The sequence below is a fragment of the Myripristis murdjan genome, chromosome 7 (assembly GCF_902150065.1).
Source record: "Myripristis murdjan chromosome 7, fMyrMur1.1, whole genome shotgun sequence".
Taxonomy (NCBI): Eukaryota; Metazoa; Chordata; class Actinopteri; order Holocentriformes; family Holocentridae; genus Myripristis; species Myripristis murdjan.
This window is the reverse complement of record NC_043986.1, coordinates 23,725,160-23,746,299: the sequence shown is the minus strand read 5'-3', so window position 1 is coordinate 23,746,299 and position 21,140 is coordinate 23,725,160. Positions and strand designations below refer to the sequence as shown.

Genomic DNA, 21,140 nt, shown 5'->3' with positions numbered 1-21,140 from the left:
TCATAGATCCACCACAAATTACAGTTATTCATGTTGCCAGGCCGCTGGCAGTCGAGTACAGCGCTGGTGGGAGAAAAGAGGATAAAACCAGGAGCTTTTAAAGTCCCTGCAAGATCCCCCTCCTGTGTGTTGTGCATTGCTGAGTTGTGTCTGAGTGAAGCTTTTTAAAGATGGTCTGAAAATAACTAGTGTTTACAGCGGCAGGCAGGCAGGCAGGCCTCCGTCAGACAGACAGATGGAGAAATATCCAAACAGACAGCCAGTCATCCTGAGACACACTGATAAAGCAGCTTGCTTCTAAATGCATTCACACACACACACACACACACATGCACCAGAGAAGCACGCAAACAAATAAAAAAAAAGAGAACAATTACAACACACTCCATCGTCAGCCCCTTTGCCAAGCACTCCACGATTGCCGGCAGAAGAAGATGGTCACGTATGGCGCTTGTTTTGTTGTTGGGCAAAATCGAAGACTGCTCTTGTCATGGTGCATTGTTTTTTTGTTTTTTTTTTTTTCTTAGGTGGCTTGTGATATTAGGGAATTTCAGGTGGGGACAAATTGTAGGCTCAAGCGAGTATTCTCTGAGAGATTCGACTTCTTCTCCGAGGAGAGGCTGTGTTACAGGTGAGACGAGTGGCAAAGGATTTACAGCTGAGCCGAAAAGTGCATGTCACACAGACAAAACTTATAAAAAAAAAAAAAAGCTGTCAACCAGCTGTGGCTCTGAGCAAGCAGGCAAAAGCAGGTACTCTGAAAATAACAGTAGTAATTACTAGTGGCTGTTAATTATTATGAGAGTGCTAATTGTGTAGGTGTGAGAGAGAGCAAATGGAAGAGCAGATTATCAGTTAGCTGCAGGGTAGGTATAGTGAGAATGACAGAGACTGGGAAATTTGTGAGTGTGTGTGTGTGCGTGTGTGTGTATGGGAGGGTAGATAATGTTTACATGGCGAGTAGACTTCCATTATATAAAAAAAAAAGTTCTTTCTATTATCTATTTTTAAATCTTTCAGTGTCTCTCTCACTCTACACTGCGACATTGTCTAACCACTTTTGAAATTCTGTTTTCATTCCCCACTTTGTGCTAGTAATTAATAAAACTACTTCAAAAATGCTGCTCCATTATTTGATTTCAATGAAAACAAAGAGCTCACAGACAGTTTGGAGTGCATTATTCTTTTTTGCCATCCATAGGTGTTGTTCATCCAGCAAGTAGTTTGGCACATTTGTTTGCAAATGCGGGGGATAAATAAATAAGTAAATAAAAGACTGCATTAATTGAATATAATGACCCCGTGTCAACAAAGGCAAACAGCACAAAAACACAGGGACCCTGAACAGGCCACTAATGGATACCTCTCGAAACCTTTTGCACTGATTGAAGAGAAATATTATTGCCAAAGTAACGGGTCTGCATACATACACAGAAACATGGCAGTTGCTTAATTAGGCTGTCAGCAGGCATGGCAACTAAGACATCATTATGAGGATACGAACATTCATACCCAGTGGAAGAACTGAGCAAGTCACTTCACTCTAACAACTGCACTTTCTTTTTTTTTTGACTTTGTTTATTCCTTTAATTATGATTTTAATTCTGCCTCATATTTTGTGCAGCACACATTTTTGATAAAGCACAGTCTACATTACACGGGGATACAGTGCTGCGGTGTCGTATATTTGATTCAGATCTTTTGCAGTCTTACCACAAAGGAGTAGAGCTGTGAGGAGCGAGTCTTGAGTTCGGGTCTGCACTGTCCGACACACAGCTGGACCGGACCGGGCTTGCTATCCGCAGGCGCCGCATCCATCTCACACACAATCCTACAAAGGCACAAAAACATAAATTCATTGATTTATGTATTCCTTGTCATAGCAGAGTGTTGCGGCACGGCCAAAACATGGCATGCGGTCATTTCAAAGAGTAAACCAACAGCATCAGTTAGAGTGAGAAAAACACAGCTTCAATCAGCATTTGGGCTCTCCACGTCAATTCGTGAAGTTGAAAAGTATGAAATGATTTTGACACTTGAACTCATATTTACCAGGGATTTGGGTGGTAATGAGTCACTGACAAATGTAATACACGTAACTGCTGGGCTGTCAAGAAGCTGAACCAAGGACATTGCCAGGAACTGTTTAGATCACTATGGCTTGCTTAGCAATTGGACTAGTCACTGTAATAATAATTTACAGATAATATGATTGAAAAAGCTGCATTGTATGGATATTATTTACCACTGATCTGTTACACTGTCTTCAAGTTGTCCATGTGTGGCGACATAAACTCGGGTATCATGGAATGTGCACATGACTTTGTTTTCCATTAGAGTGCAAATTTCTTGGGGTAAACTCAGAAATGTCCGACTTAATAAGCTGACAAGGCCCGCCTGAACACAGTGTTATTTTGATGGGATGGGAGGTTGTTCAAAAATTTGTGAAGCATGAGGTCACCATGAAACACACACTGTTTTCCAAGAAGTAAAAGTAAAGGGAGTTCATTTAATGGGGGCTTTAGAAACACTGTGCATCATGAGCAACTTGTAAAATGTCAACTAGCATGGAAGGAATTCTACTTTTCTCAGAAACTTTAACCTCACAAGGCCCCTACACATTTGAATGCCTGCACAAAGTGAGCAGAAAGTAATCAAAACACTTCTCGGCTTTTTATTGATTTATCTTCCACTTTAAATGCAATCTTCTCTTTTGTCTCACTCATTTCATTACGGGACACATCCCGACATCGATCAGGACCCCCTCAGCGACAGTCCTTAAATGAGATGAGAGCCCCACCTCCCTGCCACACCTACAGACGACTACCACGCATCCCACCACCACCTCCCACCACCTCCCAGCCTGAGGGCAGTAAATTTCCCACCAACAACTGGGCCTCTGACAGCGCCGGTGCTCTGCCAGTGTGGCACAACTAATGTAAATCACACGGCCGAATCAATACAGCTTTATCATACCATGCGATCAGGTGTCACCCAGCACTGCAGGTGGCGAGATCAAATGACATAATAAAACGGAGACGTCTATTGATCGGCACTGCAAGGGAGTAATAAAGAACAAGAAGCAATCACAGTGTGGAAGGAGAGACAGAAGGTGCAGTGAGGCAGACACCAGGGGCAGAGAGGAGTGGAGCAGAGGGAGGAGGGCGGACATATCATTGTTTCTGCCACGCTGATCTTCTGAATTACATGTAATGACTTTGGGAGCTCTCTCGGATGGACTAGGTGGGAGAGACTGGCTACAGGAGGATTTACTCACTGACGGGATTCATATTTCCCCCTCACAGGGCCACCGGGTGCACCTGCTCCTCCACCTGAACTAAACTGGTCGTTAGTGAAGCCACATATTTCACAGCATGGACCTATGGCGGCCTTTTTCAGAGCAGCGGATTCATTTGCACCTCCTCCTTTGAGAGGCGCGCTCTCGCTGTAAATTCTTTAGATTTACTTCCAAGCTCAATGCCCACTAATAAGGACTCGAATTGGCCACTGGAAAAACTCTGCAGACAGGAGCTGTTACATAAAGTATTGCCACTCTGAAAACTTTCCTGACTGCTCAAAGTTACAAAACAAGAGGCTCCTTCTTTAAAGAAATGGTGATATTCGCACACTCCTCTGAAGGAGTAACATCAAAGACACATAAATATGTATGTTTTTTTGTCTGATCCAGACCAGTTCTTCATAAGAAGCCTAGTGACTGCATTATGAGTCAACAGAGACAGCAACAGCCAGATGGGGACAAGTATATAAAGAACCTTGAGCCAATATGACCCCAAAAGGCTCTGAATCAAAGTTCAATTCAGTGCATCATCATGAATACTTCTACTCCTTCAAAGTTAGACTAGTGGGGTCATAGGTTAGTTTTCTAATTTCCCTCCAACCATTTTTTTTGCATGCCATATAAATGAATTCACTAGCAAGACCCCGATTGGATTAAAGCACTGTCAGATCAGCGGCGTGCTGACAAATTGTCCCTTACAGCCAAGAGGCACAGAGTGAATTTCAATTACTGTACAACTGCCCAGTAAAGAGCTAGGGAGCAGAGGATGAACCTGTCATCCCCACTCTCCATGGGCTGCTGTTATTTCTTTGGGATCTTGGGATTTCTATCAGTGACACCGCCGAAAGTGGGAAAACTGTCTTGAAATTGTTATTTGGTTGTCAAAACGGACAATAAGTTTGTTGTAACTGTCTGTGTGTGTGTGCTTGCCATGTATCAGTGGCACAACGTGTCAGAGCTAAAGTGTGTGAGCTGCAGCAGTGGTGCAGTGCTGAGCTGTTCTCTTGCACAGGGCAGAAGTAGGCCAGGGAAAGAATTAAGGTTAAGGGCTCCTCTGAGAACCATGACTGTGATAGCCCGTGTGTGTAAGTGTGTGAGTGTGTGTGTATGTGTGCATGTATGTGTGCGTGTGTGTGTCAGTGCTGTCTCAGACTCAGTGTGCTGCTGTACATTTAAACCCTGAACCTGTACTACTTTCTAACTGCTCTCCTCTCCCCACTGACTCAAACCCTCTGGCCTTTTCGTTCTGCGTGAAAGACAGGACACTAACGCTGAGCATCCCTCATCCCTAATGGAAAATCACCAAAAAACCCTATGATCTAATGTCTGTGGCACTCAATAATGAGGTTGTAGTAACCCTAATGTTATTTTTGATGTCTTACGGTATTGTTGTAGGGTTTTCTGTAGAATAATCTTTGATGTGACAGCTTTATGTTATCCTTGTTATCATATGGGACTGCATTTTCTCTTCTTTGCAGCACCAGTTAAGGTTAATACCAAGCAATCCAATCCAGCTACAATCTAGAGGCGGAAAATATACAGAGTTGAGCGTCTTAGCGGTGTATCCACACCATTATTTGCCTTCGGAGGCTTCCATCTTCCCAACATGTGAAAAAAACCATAAGGCGCAGGGTTTGTTACTCTACACGTCTGTACTTCTAGCCACAGGGAGTCGGGCAAGTTATGAAGCATGGACCACATTCCATTAGCTCAGGGTGAGCAGGACAGGCTTTAACGTGATGTATGCACAGCATGGGACAATTAGAGAGGTAAACACAAGTAAACACACACAGCTGTTCGGGGATTGCTGCTCGCTAGATGGGCTACGGCGCAAGAACTGGGCTAGTGTTCCGCGAGGGGGAAAACAACAATGTAAGGGCCAGACTGCCTGGACCTGCTCCAGTCTTCATTAAGACTGAGACGGTGCACAGCGCTGCTTCTTGTCGGCTACACACATATAGATAATGATCTCTGTATGTACCCAGGCGAGGTGCAGCCTATTAACAAGGGTGTTTATCTACTTTAAATGTTTAGTTTATTATCTTATATTTTTACATATTAGCCGATTGTGCAGTTTTGTATCACTTGCATGTTGAGATAATAAGCTAATCGCAAAAATTCAATGTGGAGAATATATTTGCAAACTTTTCCAAAACAAACTCCTCTAACTGATCATCTATTAGAAAGAATAAGAAAGAACAGAATAAGAATAACTACAAGGAATGAACTGATATATTGGTAGACTATCATTATCAGCTTTATTTAACATTATTTTGTGGGCATTTGTGCTTTATTAGACAGTCACAGACATGAAAGGCAGGGCAGAGAGAGGGGATGACATGCAGGATTTGAACCCAGGCCTTATTACGTGGTATCTACTCTACACAGTGAGCCAACAGGGGACCCGGCTGATATGAGCTTTAAAAAGCAATGTTGGTGCCGCCTAACCATTATCTTTTGTGTCAATATTTCGCTAATTGTGAAACTGGCGCTTGTGTGATCTTTTTTTCAAAGAGTGTGTTACTGTATAATTAGCATCAGAGTCAAACTAAAATGGTTTTTGACTTAAGACAGGCCTGTCTGTGAAGCTCGTTTTGCACCTGCATGCTTACAGATATGTATATCTGTGTTGGTACTGGATGTAATGGGTGAGAGGACAAGAGGTATTGCCACTGGCCTCAAAGAACATATCATTCCATTGGTAATTATAGCTTTGAAACAGCATGAGAATAGCAGTCGTGATGCATAGTGTTTGTCCTGTATGCTTGACTTACTGTTCAGCGATGATATAACCGTCCTCTACTGGAGTGCACCTTACTCCTGCCACCTCCACGTTGCCCACCATGTCTGAGAAGGCCAGACCGAGGTTCATGCCGTGGATGGTCACCCGCGTCCCTCCCTCTGGAGGTCCTGCCACTGGAGTGACCTGAAGGGTACAAAGAGCAAATGTCACCGAGGATTACTTTGGGTCATATTTTAGAAGAAGCCAAGTCATCAAAGGATGCCTTGCTTTTAAGCTGCAAAGCCGCCTTACAGGAGGTACCGATGAGGCCAGGTTCTCCAATGGCGCTCAAGGGTAGATCTGCTCTTTTGGTCAAGGTGGTCGAAGAAAGAAATTAGGAGCGCTTCGAGCCCCGGAATCAGCAAAATGTCAGGACGTAGAAAGCTGTGAGTCACTGTGCCAAGAGCTCATTCTCGCAACAACAATGCTAGCTAATGGAACATCTTTTTCTAACTCCTACACCACAATGCGGCATCTCTCTCTGACAAACACATACACACACACCAAGAGCCCCATATTAACAAAGCACTCCCACATGAACCTTTAAAAACTTGAGCAATCTTCCGCAACTCCTACCTATACGAGTTATACAACAGCAAATCCAATAAAAACAAATTCCCTAATGATGAAACAAAAGCGGTGGGATCATTAACATTCTGGACGGACGCCTGCGAAGAATCCGCCGCTGTTGCCATGGATGATAAATCTAACAAGGGGCCATATTAGCGCTTAGTGCCGACCACCTTCTCGTAAAATACAATATGGCTGCCCAGCATGACCTTGGCACTGGGTGGCACGCTGCCTTCTGTGCTGCAGAGCCCTGTTGAGGCTGCGATCTGGCCGTGATCCAGCCCTATATGCAAGGGAGGAGAGGAAGAGGAGGAGGATATGGACGTGAGCGAGTCGGAGAGAACGGGAGAGAGAGGGGAGAGGAAGGGGAGAAAGAAAGGACAGGGGAGGACAGAACGCCATTTAGTCGACAGGCGAGTAAAAGGAGATAGAGGAGACGGAAAAAGCGAGAGGAAGTAGGGAGGAGATGACTGTCGCTTTGCTGCGCGGAGCGGCCGGTGCTATGTAAACAATCAATACGCTATTACCGGTCATGCAAGCCAAGGTAAAAAAAAAAACCAACAAGAGCAGCTGGCATTTGCAGTGGTGCCCGCTTACTGAGCCGCAAACTGCCACGTGACGGCAACCCTTTGAGAGGTGCCGCTCCCCCCTTCTCCTTCCCCGACACCCACTGGGGCATTGCGGAATCCCAGTAGGACGCCGGCATTGTAATCTAGATTCAGTGGACATTAATTGCTCTGGATGTAAAGTAAGTGTGTCACTGCACCGCCTGAGGGTCTGAATACATGAATCTTTTAGCGCTGCTTGGGCATGCAGGGTATTGGTGGGAAGGGGGGGGACGGTAGGGGGGGCATAATGGCTAAATATATCCATGTCAGGCGATGGCAGCAGCTATTCGACTAGACTTAGTGATGGTTACATAAGCGGTGCATGGGCCGGAGAGAGAACAAGAGACGGAGGGAGGAAGAGACAGGAACTGCAGTGAAAGAAAAACAGAGAACAGGGGAGAGGAGAGGAGAAGTGAGGGAAGAAAAGCGAGAGAGGGGGAAAATGAAATGGGCAGTAGAGGGAATGTGGACGCCACTCTAGCTGGTCTTAGCAGTCATGATGGATGACAGGTGAGGCAGGGATGATGGACAGGACAGCAGTGCACTATCACAGATGGGCGGGCTTAAAAGCTTGGGAGACCTCCTCCTCCTCCTCCACAGGCTGTAATGGAACCCTTCCTGAACCGGACCGGGCACGGGGACAGACTCTAATCCATACATCAACCCGTTCGACTGAGCACCCACGTTGGCAGAGAGAGCATTGATTCATCAGCGGATCACACAGTACCAACCACTTCAAAGCCGACTGATGTCTTCGGGCCGGGAGGCGTGAGAGAAGCGCGGCTCTTTGTTTGTGACAGAAACACAGACAAAGAGGCAGACAAAGGGACCAAATCTACAAAGGAGCCTCATTGTGGGGAAAGCAGAGGTCTTGCTTGCCTGCTCAAGCCGATTTTAATGACCTTTACGGACCGCCGCTCTGGCACATCAGAGAGACGCCGCTGCTCTCTTGACACAATCTTTACAGCAGTTTGTGTTCTTGTTTTGCAGCAGCACTCCCCCATCCTTGCATCTCTTTCTCCTCTTTTTGCTGTCTGTCTTTCATTTCCTTGTCTCCCTCAGGCTAGGTGACACAACCCCCCTCCCTCCGTGTGTTTGTCTTACACAGACTTTCAGTGGGAACAAGAAGAAGAAGAAGAAGAAGAAGAGGAAGCCTCATTGGACATGCACGCACGTGCGCCCTACCACCCTCAGTCCTCCCCGCACTCCACACACCCCCGCCCTCGCCAACCCGCGCCGCCATGCCATGCTCCCTGTGTAATCCTTTTAAGAGCAGCACTGCCGCCCGTCTGGCTTTGTCACACTGTCAATGGAGGGTAATTCCCAGCAAACAGCTAGCCCGCTTGCACGCTTCTCTCCCCGCTCCCCCCCTTTCTCTCTCTCTCTCTCTCTCTCTCTCTCTCTCTCTCTCTCTATAACTCTTTCTGGGGATCAGGGAGCTACGGAGCCATGGGACTTCCTACCACTGCTTCCTTAGACATGCTGCAGGATTTGGCAAGAGGCATAGAAAGAGTAAAGAGGGGCGAGATGACCTAAATTGAGGAGGCAGGAGCTCTTTGCATTCTAATCCGTGAGCAAAACCTACAGAAAAGAGAGGGTCTCTCTTCAGCAGATAATCCTAGTCGGGGTGAGGAGAGACGGGCTTGCACTTGCTCACAAGAAGATGGTAGAGAAGGGAGGAGGATGGAGGGTGGGATCGCAGAGAGAGTGCGCAAGAGGGTGACAGAGAGAGAGAATGACCTGGGGATGCCTGTCAGTGTAGTGTTGACTTATTCAGTTGAAGTAATGGTGGGGAAAGCTGTGCTGATGCAGCCATGGCCGCGCTCAATCGACAGCGATGGATTGGCCCGAGCTTCCTTCAGGCTACGCAAAGCCGAGCGTGTTGCTGCAACCAGCTGACCGTGTTCACTAGCGTTCTTCCGACAATCCACAGAGGAGAAATTACAGCAGAGCTAATAACAGTTAATTACCCCTTCTGTTGTGGAAATGCACAATATCAGCATTCTTATACACTTCATTAGTGACCTTTGATATACAGCTGGACATTTAATGCAATGGGATTTTCTTCCGTTCCCTTTGAGTCATAAAGAGATTCTGTTGGAATTACAGTGCGGCGGATGTATTTCCATTCTTGCCGTGGAGCTGGATATTTTGCTTTTGAAATTAAAAAGCCCTTGATACAATTTAGGAGCTCGCAGCTAATCTCTTTGTCTTTGGTCTCTGCTCAGACTAATTCAAGCATGTCACATTTAATTGTGACTAGCATTTAATGGGCTTGATAAAACCCCACTGATCACTTGTTCCCGAATAAACTACATCCTAAATACTTTATGGGGTCTTAAATGTCTTGTAGCCGGCCAAGAGATATGGGCCGTGATGAAAAGGAGGTTTTAGCATATGAAAAGGAGGGACAAGAGACGGAATGAGGGGATGAGAGGATGGGCAAGGAAGGACGCCTGCTCTCTTTGGGGCATTTGTGGATGAGCGAGTTTTCCTCTGGAAGTACACTAATTATGTGTGTTTGCTGTGCAGGACAGTGATCAGGCCGCCATAACTTATTCAGCAGACCCCCCCCCCTTCCTTTTGCGCAACACTGTGTGTATGTGTGTTTGCTAATCTGTATGTTTGCTGGCCACAGACCCGCCTGGCTGAGCAACAGTTTGTCCTACCTTCCATTGGCTGGTTATGAATGAAGGGTCGAGCGCAGAGGGGTTTTGGGGTTGCAGAAGTGAGGAGAGTTCAGATGCACTGTGCGGCTGATTGACAGTGTACCTGTAAGTGTGCATGCACAGTGGTGTGTGTGAGAGAGCCAGAGAGGGGGTGAAAGGGAGAGAGACGAAGCAAAGACAAAGAGGAAGAGACATGCAGGGGGAGAAGGGAAAATTCATGCATTTGCTTTCCTAAGGCTACCGCCAGATGTTTATGTTCTCTGTCACTGGGAGGCAGGGAAACCTCTTTGCTCTAAAACTCACATGGAAGCCAAGGCCAAAGCCTATTGAGGAGATTTTTCCTGATGCCTTTCATATGCCCATCTAACTCCCAGCTTTATTTGATGCCGTTCCCTCTGCTGTTAGCGAGGGCTTACATCTCTTCAATATTAATGGCCCATGGTGGGAGGCACCATGGCACTTAATAGAAACATTAATTATTCAAAAGACCCATCTTCTAGTAGGCACATCTACTAATGTGCTAGTATGTATACAAATCAGCTCATGATGGGGGCTTTGGTGCATACAATCAAAACCAAATTTATTAATAAATTCAGCCCACCAGGGGGATGTCTGCTTCTTAAAGAAACTGTAATCACTGGGAGACGATGGGGGGGTAGGGCGGGGCACAAATGGATGCTGCCTTGAACGCTGGCGAAGACGAGGAATATTCCTGTGTGTGTATGTATTTGCCGTGCATGCTTATGCGAGCGTGTGTGTGTGTGGAGAGTTGGTTTTGGCGTCTAGAAGTTGCAACACAGACCTGAGCTCTGACACTCCACAGGGGGCTGCGTTCTCCTCTCCTCTTTCCGTCCTCCCTTCTCTCTTGCTTTTTCATTGTTCAATAAATCATTCCGAGTTTTTTTTTTCTTTTTTCTTTTTTTTCTTTTTTCCCCCCACTTAAGGGAAAAATCCACGCTCGGATCCTCTTACACTGTTATATATCATCAATCTCTGACCAAGAGGTTTTCCAGTCTAGTAGCACCACTTAGTCAAAATGCAAAATCTTGAGGCTGTATTGTATTGATTGGTATCTCTTCCTCCTCTCCAACGGGTTTCTCCCAGCGTGATTGTTGAACCTTGGTGCAAAGTGGTGGTTCTAGAAATAATTCCTTGCTTTGGTTTGTGGATGCTTTAGAAAGTAGAACATTTTTTTGCGGTCAAAGTGTGGTAGGAATACCTTGGTGTAGGGGGGTTGATGTTTGGCCAGATTTTTGGGTGGATAGTTTTCCTCTAACTGCACCTCTGCTTTGTCCTAAACCTGTGGTTGGATCCTAAATACCTACTGATAAAAAAAAAAAAAATAGCAATGCAGTATGTTTGTTAATATTAATGTACTTGTCCACTGTCCTTGTTAACTGAACAAATCAAAAAGTCGTCACCACCTCTGCATACCGTCGGTTTAAATCTTTCTGCTTCTCTTTTTATTCAAGCTTCAATTTTCTCCTCTTTGTGTTTGTAGAGCCGCAGATGAAGATCATGGCCAGTGGTGGCCTTTGTAATCATATAATTTTCTCACGACACTAATGAAAACAAGGAGCTGAATGAAATAAGTCCTTCAGTCCTACACACACACACACACACACACACACACACACACAACACACACACACACTCTCTCTCTCCCCCTCCCATTCATCCCATTCTCAGTTGCCGCAGAATGACAAGTTGAAAACATAATGGAGTTACACAAGAGCATAACTTAATTTACAAGGATGACTCAGAGAGACTGATACACAGAGACACACGCTGGAGAAGGAGAGAGAGAGAGAGAGAGAGAGAGAGGGAAAGAGAGGGACAGGGAGAGAGAGATAGATAGAGAGAGAGGGAATGACAGGGAGGGAGGAGGAGTGGCCTTCATCTTCATCCTCCTTCCCTTTTTCTGTCTTATCGGTGAATAGTATAGCAAATCAATTAACCAAGTCGTTAACTTCACTTTTTTTAATTGGCTGGAGTTCGATGTGAGTGTGTGGCAGTCGAGTGAGATGCCACATGAATCAATGCGGAGGTAGAGGGGTCTGGCAGGTTAACCACTGTGCAGCGGTGCGTTACCGAGCCTAATTAAATAGTACGTCCTAGCCTTACTCCCCTGTGACAGTGGACCCACCAGAGTGGACAAGAATATGGCCTGGCAAGCAAAGGTCCAGCGTGCACGCTATTATGGCTAAACAAATAAGCACTTCCAGGTCATGACCCTCGTGCAACCGGGGTGGAGAAGGTCTGAATACAATGATTGCAATGACTGTGAAGGCTAGTACTGTAGAGTGAGGAGCATGCGGCACATTTTGCCTTTGTCTATGAATAGCTAGATAAAATAGCCTAGAACTGTTGGCTAGCTCCACTGGGAATAGTTACTTATTCAAAGTGGTTGCTTTTCTCTCTTAAACATGGCTCTCTTTCTAAACGTATTGGTGCCAAAGTTACTTTCAAAGGGTTGGAATAACCTTGTGAGGACAGAAAATGCATTAAAATCTATGGGCAGGCATCTGTGCATGTCGCAACCAGCCACAAAGAGAAGACAGATGTCAAAGAGACAGAGCTTTAAAACTGAACCTCTCCGCCCCTGTGTGTGTATGCATGCATGTGTGTGTGTGTGTGTGTGTGTGTGTGTGTGTGTGTGTCAGGGCCCTTGTCCTTGCATAAGCCCTGAAGGTGAGAAGAACCCTTCATGCAGGAATGTGCACATGCAAACACACACACATACACACGTGCACTTGAGCATATATTTTTTGCTTCTCAGCCAAAAACAAACACCAGATGCTCTCCCATTTAGAGAGAGAGAGAGAGAGAGAGAGAGAGAGAGAGAGAGAGAGAGAGAGAGAGCATGTACAGATCCACAGACATTAGGTGGGGCCAGCACCCTAGGGAGCCTCCCACAGGCTCATTTTCATTCATCCTGGGTCCAGAGGAAAAGCAGAGCAGAGCAGAAGCAGAATATCTGGCTCTCATGCCAAGCCTCTCAATGCAAATCAGACCTTTCATTGTCAAGAGCTCTACTCGTCTTATAAGAACCATGCAGCTATCAGCCAAGGAGATGTACACTTTTTGTACAAACTTTACAAAAAATGAGCGTGCCAGAACCAAGCGTAATCTGGGCTTACTGGGCTTTTCTGGCAATATGCTTTACTGAATATAAAGTAGGTCTTTATCTGTGTAATAGCAACACCCGTGTAACCAATGACGGCGTCTTATCAAGCCGTTACACAGGAATTCAACTGTTATTGCAGTACATTATGTAAGGGTGTAAATTTAAATTGTCACTGCATTGGAGTTGCAGCGCAGCAACACCAGCCGAGTCACATCGCACTAGATGGAGATCTGTGGTGAGATGCTGCATTATGGCAGCTGATTACCGCGCAGTAATTGGCGCTGCATGTGCGTGGGCAGCTTGGACAGAGAGGCAGAGCGTAGCGGACTGACCTCGGTGATGCGTGGGTTGGTACACTTCACGTCCTTGCTGGACAGGTCCAGCCAGCGGGTGGTGTAGGGGTTGATAGGAGGGCAGTGGTGCCTCAGGGTGCACCGTCCCTCTCCGCTGCACCAGCCACACCGGAACTTTCTCTCCGCCTTGAGACACATGCCGCAGCTGTCCCGCTGCGCCGCACACTTGTACAGGTGCACTGTGGGGTAAGGGAATATATACACATGATGACTGAGAAACCTGTACAATTTGAAGTATTGAGATTTTTTTTTTTTTTTTTTAGGAAAACAAGAATGTCCCCATAGGCAATTTCTTTCTCCACTACAAATGAACACATAAAACATTTTTTTTTTTTTTTACCTGTGTTTTTCATACTTGGTTTGTTTTGGAAAGACAAAAACAAATCCATATATTTAAACCCACTGTCTTGAACTCTACCGAGAGAAAGTGAATAAGAGGGAAAGCACGAGATGTGCCCATCTGTTTCCTATTTGCCGGCACGTGTTGACAGCAGCGTCTTTCCTTACCTTGGATATTCTCTGGGTTATCAATAATGAAGTTGCCGTTCCATACCACCGAGAAATCAACTGGCAGCTCGCTGATTTTCATGCCCTCGTACAGATACTGGAACCCAAGGAGAGAGGGAGGGGGGAGAGAGACATAGACAGGAAGGATGAGGGAAATGTGGTAAAGAAACAAAACAGAGGAGCAGTTTGGAAACAGGAAGCCCCTGAGCCCTGGGGCGTGCGGTATTAGTATGCCACCCCCAACCCCCCACCTCCCACCCAATATTATCCCAACATTACATCATCACCGTGTTGAGAAAGTGAAGATACCAAGAGAAACGATATATCTTCATCTCTCTTTGGCCTTTTAAGGTTTTGTCCTCAACTGCCTCTTTTGCCCTTAATTTCCATTTCTGTCTGGCTGTCTTTGTGAGTATGTGTGCGTGTGTGTGTGTGTGTGGGTGTGAGAGGGAGAGAGAGAGAGAGAGAGAGAGAGAAAGAGAGAGAGGGAGATGTATGCATTTCCATTGGGAATATACTGCAGGAGTCAGTGCGTGCTTGGCTGGAGGGCAGAACCTTGCTGCAGTCTTCTCCAGTGTAATTACCTAGGCTGCATCCGCTGTGTCTCCACTGACTGAATGACACAAACACACACACACACACACACAAACATGCATACACATATATACATGGCTCAGGAGCTCGTACACACTCATAAAATCAAGTTAACTATGCATCCCAACCCTACCGAGCTGTTCTGGCACTGGACGCTGGAGCTGTTGAAGCGCAGGGCAGTGACTCGGTGGCTGACCCCCTGGATGTGGAGGACGCACTCGTAGCCCCGCTGGCCGGACTGGGGTTGAGGAAGGTTCCTGGCCTTCAGGGTGATCGGCTTCACCTCCCCCGCTGGGATGAGGATCTCCTCAGAGCGCACCAGCTGGGGACAGTCCTACAGGAAACAAACGAAATGAATGAAGCTAGGGTTGGCAGTAGGGATGAGACAAAATGATGGGATGATTGATGAATAAATGATCATGTTTTTTGGTATTATCGTGATTTTGTTAAAATGTGCGGAAAATGTCAAATAATTACTGACTAAAAGATTCAAATAATTTTACTTAGTTTTGTATTGAAAATCACAAATGATCAGCCCTATGAACTGTCTGCATTAAAACAACCATACGTTAACATATAATACACAAAACACAAAGATTTCAAATGCATTATAGATGATTAGTGCTGTGGCCCTGAGAGGCAAACGCATGACAGATAAGAGAAAACAACAACTGACAAGACATGTTTCAGGTTCCCCACAGTGCAGGTTCGAAAGGACACAGGAAACAGCAGCACGAAGGAGACTCGACTTGCTCGTGCTGATTTCGACTGATGTTGAGGTGTATGTACACAGAAACGTTTTAAAGACATTTGAAAATCGTGCTAGCCACAAATGTTTTTGTGATCATATTAGGTGTACGATGAGAGGTTCAACAGCCAGATTTAAGAAAACATGGTCATTATACTGAGCTTGTTTGACCTACCTGTAAGCTACATTCTCTTCTGTCTCTCTTATGTAAAGTGTGAAATGACTGTAAATATATATTCATATATTTTCTGTGGTGGGTGACAATGTGAATTGTATATTGCTTTTATTTATTTTTTTTTTTATTCCATTTATTTACTCTTAATTTATTTATGCTCCAATTATCTTTTTTTCTATTCTCTAGTTGTTCCTGTGTTCTACTTGTTGTTTTAGGATATTAACTCAGGGCATACATCTAACAATTGTGGAAAATATATTACGGTCAATTTTTCTTTTCTTTTGAGAAAACCAATACAGTTTGCATTGTTAATTTCTGCCGAAATCGAAATGTATATTTTTGTATATGTACCTGTCCTGATTTGGGCCTGTAAACTTTGAAATTGAACTACTGACACATGTATGCCCTGGAAAATCTCAACAAACAAAAATGAGAAAAAAAAAAAAGGATTTGAAAAGGTATAACTAACAGTTGGCTATTTTATCACACTTGATCGTGAAAATAACCATTCCATTCCTGGTTGGCAGCAAGAGCGCCGGATGATAAGAAGGCATCGCAGTTAAAGCAAAACCTCCCCTTATAGTCGAATTCAAATGTTTCTTGTGCTGTGAGAAACTCCCTTTAAATATTTAAACATGAACAACTCTTCACCACCATCGTGAGACCCGTCCTGGAGCCGCTCCATTGGCAGTGAACGGGAAGCAGAGGATGACTAAATAAGTGCTCAGTGTTTTACAAGAATGCGACCACAGTTTATAGTTCATTACTGAGAGCAATGTAATGAGTAAGCAAGGATCCACTGGAAGAAAAACAAGCAGAGGGTTTCTCTCTCTGTGGCATCAAAGAATGAGCTCGCAGCGCTCTGGTTTATGTGGGTTCCAGCAATCTTTACTGAGCTCGCTGAGATCACAGGTAAAACATCCTATACTGATCTCTTCCCAAGCCACCATCCCAACACAGGATTAGCTCAGGATCACCCTGTGGAAACTGACTGATGCTGACAGCGGGGAGAAACCTGCCTATATTCACAACACCGATGGTGAGGAAAGGATCTAACACAAGATAATCAAGTTGTGCGGTAGTCCTGCTGCAAACTCTGTGTGTGTTTGGAGTGCATTGTGAGGAGTGTAAAATGAAAAGCAGCGGCGGTGTCCTCTCAGGTGCCGCCAGTAGTTACTTTACACCCCCCGAAGGCAGTAAACACACTTCTTTGTCCTTAATGTGAGGAGAAAAGAGGAAAAAAACAACATGTGCACACACACTTTACACAAAAGCGGCTCCTTGTATGCATCCACGCACAGCGAGAGCCACTCAGAAACAAACAAGCATGCTGACACGCACACAAAGGCGCCTCAAATGGCGTGTCGACGGCGCAAGTTGATTGACTTGGTCCGAGTGATCCCGTGTCATTGTTAAGGCGTGCTAAGCTCAGTAGCTCAGCAGATAATAGACTGTTAATTGCTGCTGCAGAGAACAAGAGCCTTGAATGGGAAACGCCAATACGGAAATAGAAGAGCTTAGATGGCTGTCTTTCTGAAGACATGCCCCGAGGCTGACACAGAGCTGGAACACGGAGCTGGATGCTGAGAGAGAGCGAGAGTGTGTGTGAAGGAGAGGAGAGAAGGGGAGTGGGATGGATATGGAGAGGGAGCGATATGCTGATACAATGACATTCTATGTGAAAACGTCGATGTGTAACTGGTGCACTGTACCGTTTTGGCAACATACTGTACGCTGCTTTCCTGTTACGCCGGAAAAAGCAGTTCCAAATTTGAACAGAATTTAAGTGAGGAAAGGAAAGGAAAGGAGAGAAATAGAAACCAGCTGTACCAGAAGGCTCGCTTTCTGTGTGTGTGTGTGCATGTGTGTGTGTGTGTGGGTGTGTGTGTGTTTTTGTGCATGCGTGTTCCACCAACCTCAGAGGTGTTGACTCGTCCCTCCTGGAAGGAACAGCTGGACGGGTCGTGGGTACACAAGTTGCGGTATTTGCACCAGTGGCAACGGAAGGCACTGTTCACGCATGACAGACACCTGCATGGACGACACGTATACACACACATACACACGAGGGAAAAAAAAAAAAGACCGCAGTCAAGTAGGGGGAGGGAGATCGCCAAATTAGGGAAGTAGCAAGGAGGAAATGAGTTCAGATCCCAAGTAGGCACCTGCTGTTGTTGTGCCCTTGTGGCTGGCACAGTACCACATGGCTCTCCCTGCATATATTTTCTCCTGCCATATATTAAAGCTGCATATCACATCTGAATGGGACACTGCATATGAGCCCTCATAACCAGAGTCAGATGGGGAAAAGGAGAGAGAGAGAGAGACAGGGAGCGGGAGATGGAGTGGGGGAACAATGAGTAATGAGGACAAATAAGACACAGGCACAGCTTGATCCTGCAATTACCATTAGCCCTGTATTGTTGGAGTATTGCTGTAATTACCAGCTGGTAGGTGTGTGTGTGTTAGTGTGTGTGTGTGTGTGCCACAGGGGGGTTAAGAGGTTACATACTGCACTTGTAACCCAGATACACCATCCTGCTGTGCTGGGATGGATGAATCGAAAGCGGGGTGGACATAAAAAATGACATTTTGGAGCTAAAGTGTGTGTGACGCTTGCTCTACAGTGTGCTCTATCTGCAACGGCAAAAACAACATATAGCCCTAATGGATTGTGACGGCACTTACTATAGCATGTATTCCCGAACAGTTGTTAAGAGACGGGAATGCAGTCTCACCTGGGTCTCTCACTGTCTTTCTCTGAGTTGTGCATACTTGCTTATACTGAAATATTCATCGGAGCAAAAGCAAATGGGAGGGAACTCTCGCATGCACATACTACTTCAGGAGAATGGGGTTGATTCACCTCCAGGCGCGGAGAGAGACAGAGTGCGGCATGGCATCGGATCGGCACATATGTGGAAGAGAGTATGCGCATCTCTCATGGTATGTGTGTGTGTGTGTGTGTTTTTGTTGTCACTGATTAGCCGCGCTGACGTGGGAACGGGTAATTGCATCCTGCGCTACTCAGACAAGGTCCTCAGACAGCACGCAGCCACACACAGCTGTACGGCAATATGTGTGTGTCTGTGAGAGAGAGTGGCACAAGAGACAACGGGGTACACGGTTTGTTTTAACCCTTTATAGGGCAAGTGACTATTTTTGGTAATTTCAGAAATTTTCCATATCAGGCCCATCCCCTGTCTCAGTTAGTTCAATAATCATTTGGTCTTCACCCAGCCAATCAGCAAAGATCGCTCTACATCCCAGGTCACATGATTGTGGCATTTGACCAATCTCAATGGCTTGGATTTTCTATTACAAAATGAAAATTTTAGAAAATTTTTTATAGAAGTAATAAAGTCCTGTCATGTTCTCTAATAACAGTCTAGTCTTGAATTTCAAAGTATTTCAATGAGTGCCCTATAAAGGGTTAAGGGTGAACAGACAGTAAAAGGATAGCACGAGTTGCTTTCGCCTCTGATATAGCCCTCCTATCTTTTCGATCCCCCTCCTCCATTCCTGCTCTCCTCCAGTGGCTTTTTACATCTCACATATCCAGCTCTGCCACACCGGAGGGACGTGAGCTGATGCACTGATATCTCCAATCTGGGGATTCAATACGACATCACTCAATCAGGGACGGGCATGCCATGAAAACAGGCATGAAATCCCTACTGAGGACCTGTTAGGCAGAAAGCGGGGCGTCCGTGGCATGTCTGAGATGAAGGCTTCATTAGGCCAATTGTGTACACACTTCCTGTTGCAGTGCTTGGGGAGCAGCGAGCGATCAGATTGCATTAGTCTTTACAGGGGATATTTTTAGGACCTAAGAGACTGGGGCCGGCTAAGGTTAAGGACAAATTGTAACTAATTCCCACAGCATTGATTCAGTGGTGTTGGGCAACTGGACTGGGGTTTTGTTGTTTTAAATGAAAATGGAATGAATGAGCAGGGAGAGAGACAGGGACAGGGGAGAGAGAGAGATACTCACAGTTGGTGGACGCTGCAGTTGTAAAACTTGACCTCGGTGCTGATAAGCATTTGACCAGTCTCCTTAGAGTTGAGCCTCAGCTCCACACCCGACCAGTCTGAAAGAGAGACACAGATATATAGCGAGAACAAGAATATTTTTTTACATTTTCTACACTGCTGCAGGATTATTTTGTACAACAGACCAGAAAATTCAACACCTCGCTTCAAGCTCTCACTCACAAATTAATCCTTCTCCGACCTCCTTTTCCTTGAATTCTGCGTCTTGTTTCTTTAAGAATTGATTTTCAAGTTAAAGCTTTAAATGACCTTGCTCCTCCGTACATCAGAGATTTTCTTTCAGTTTATGTTGCAGCCAGATCGCTAAATTCCTCCACTTTGCAGCTACATGTTCCTTATGTGTCCCATATGAGGCTGCCCTCATATGGGACACATAAGGAACTGTGGAACATGCTGCCTCTCGATATTAGAACGCCAAGCTCTCTCTGTATTGTTTAAATGGAAATCTAAGACTATCTTCTTAATCTGACTTTTAATGTGGAGTAATGTTAAAGCTTTAGTTTTTAAGTTTTAATCAGTGGTTTTCATTGTTATTTCCCTGTGTGTTTATTTTATTTTTGTTGCTGACTTTTATTTATTCATTTTTAACACTTATTTATTAGTATCTATTTTTGTTTTTGTTTTTTGTCTGTGTTGCTTTAATCATGCTATGTTGGGCTGCATGTTTGCAGGAAAGGTGCTATATAAATGACATGATTGCTGAAATGTTGGATCTGTGGAATTATTCCACATTGCAAACTGAAAGCAGCTAAACAGCTCCATGCCATGCTCACAAAGCAAGCTTAATACAAGATAATGAAGATTCATCTTTTAACCAGCAGATATTAAATAACATTTGTTTGTAATGGTTGCAGGAAGGAGCACTGATGGAAAGAAACTGATGCTGAATACTGAATGACTTGAACAGGGGTAGAGACCAAATAAAGCCGATCAGGACATCCCAACATTCAATGCAATGGAGTAGCTGACAAAATTGGTAATCCATTGCATACTGAGTGGGTCTTCTGTGACGCCTCCAACCAAGAAAATCTGGCAAATAGGCTGAAAAGCTGGTATACCATATACAGCATCACTGCATGTACTCCTATAGCTTCATTTCCATGTCCCAACTTCACATTTTCTGTCCATCAGTGTACTATTCGGACACCTGAGCCAAGTGATGTCAGACTGGTTGGACTCTGTGGGTGCCAGCCTCAATCCAAGCAGGTGGCTACAAGGCATCCACTGAGGACCAGGCTCTCACTATTCAAACCAGAGATGAATAAACTTTTTTCTCCCTGCATTATAACCGGGAGGATGAGCGCAGCATTTCCAGCGTGACAACACAATCACGTTGAATGGTGTTGTATGCAGGGCAGCCAAGTTAAATGGTACTCGGTACTCTGAGTACTCAGGTGAGTAAAAGCATTCTCTTTTTTTTAAAAAACATTTTTAATCATATACCAAACCAAATAATTGGATCCATTTTCTGCCTGGTATTTTGTTGAGCCGAGTACTGGCTGTGCTTTTTTCCTTAAAAACCTGCCTCTTATCCTCCTCTGTGAGAATACAGACTACATAAATTAGTGTGTGCATGTGTGTGTGTGTGTGTGTGTGTGCAGAGCAGGCTGAGTTTCAGATGACATTCAGTGTGTGGGAGGCTTGAATGACCCTCCG

The 21,140-nt window shown here is 45.1% G+C and overlaps 1 protein-coding gene across 1 annotated transcript in view; it reads right to left on the bottom strand.

Moving 5' to 3' along the window:
* The window catches only part of plxna2 (plexin A2), a 172,015-nt gene that overhangs the window by 60,696 nt on the left and 90,179 nt on the right, over positions 1-21,140 (bottom strand). The window contains exons 7-13 of the mRNA XM_030055804.1: positions 19,426-19,522; positions 17,348-17,462; positions 14,642-14,842; positions 13,915-14,011; positions 13,387-13,586; positions 6,073-6,224; positions 1,714-1,831 (exon numbers count right to left, since the gene is read on the bottom strand). Coding sequence (XP_029911664.1) covers positions 1,714-1,831; positions 6,073-6,224; positions 13,387-13,586; positions 13,915-14,011; positions 14,642-14,842; positions 17,348-17,462; positions 19,426-19,522 — 980 coding nt within the window. The remainder of the gene's footprint in view (positions 1-1,713; positions 1,832-6,072; positions 6,225-13,386; positions 13,587-13,914; positions 14,012-14,641; positions 14,843-17,347; positions 17,463-19,425; positions 19,523-21,140) is intronic.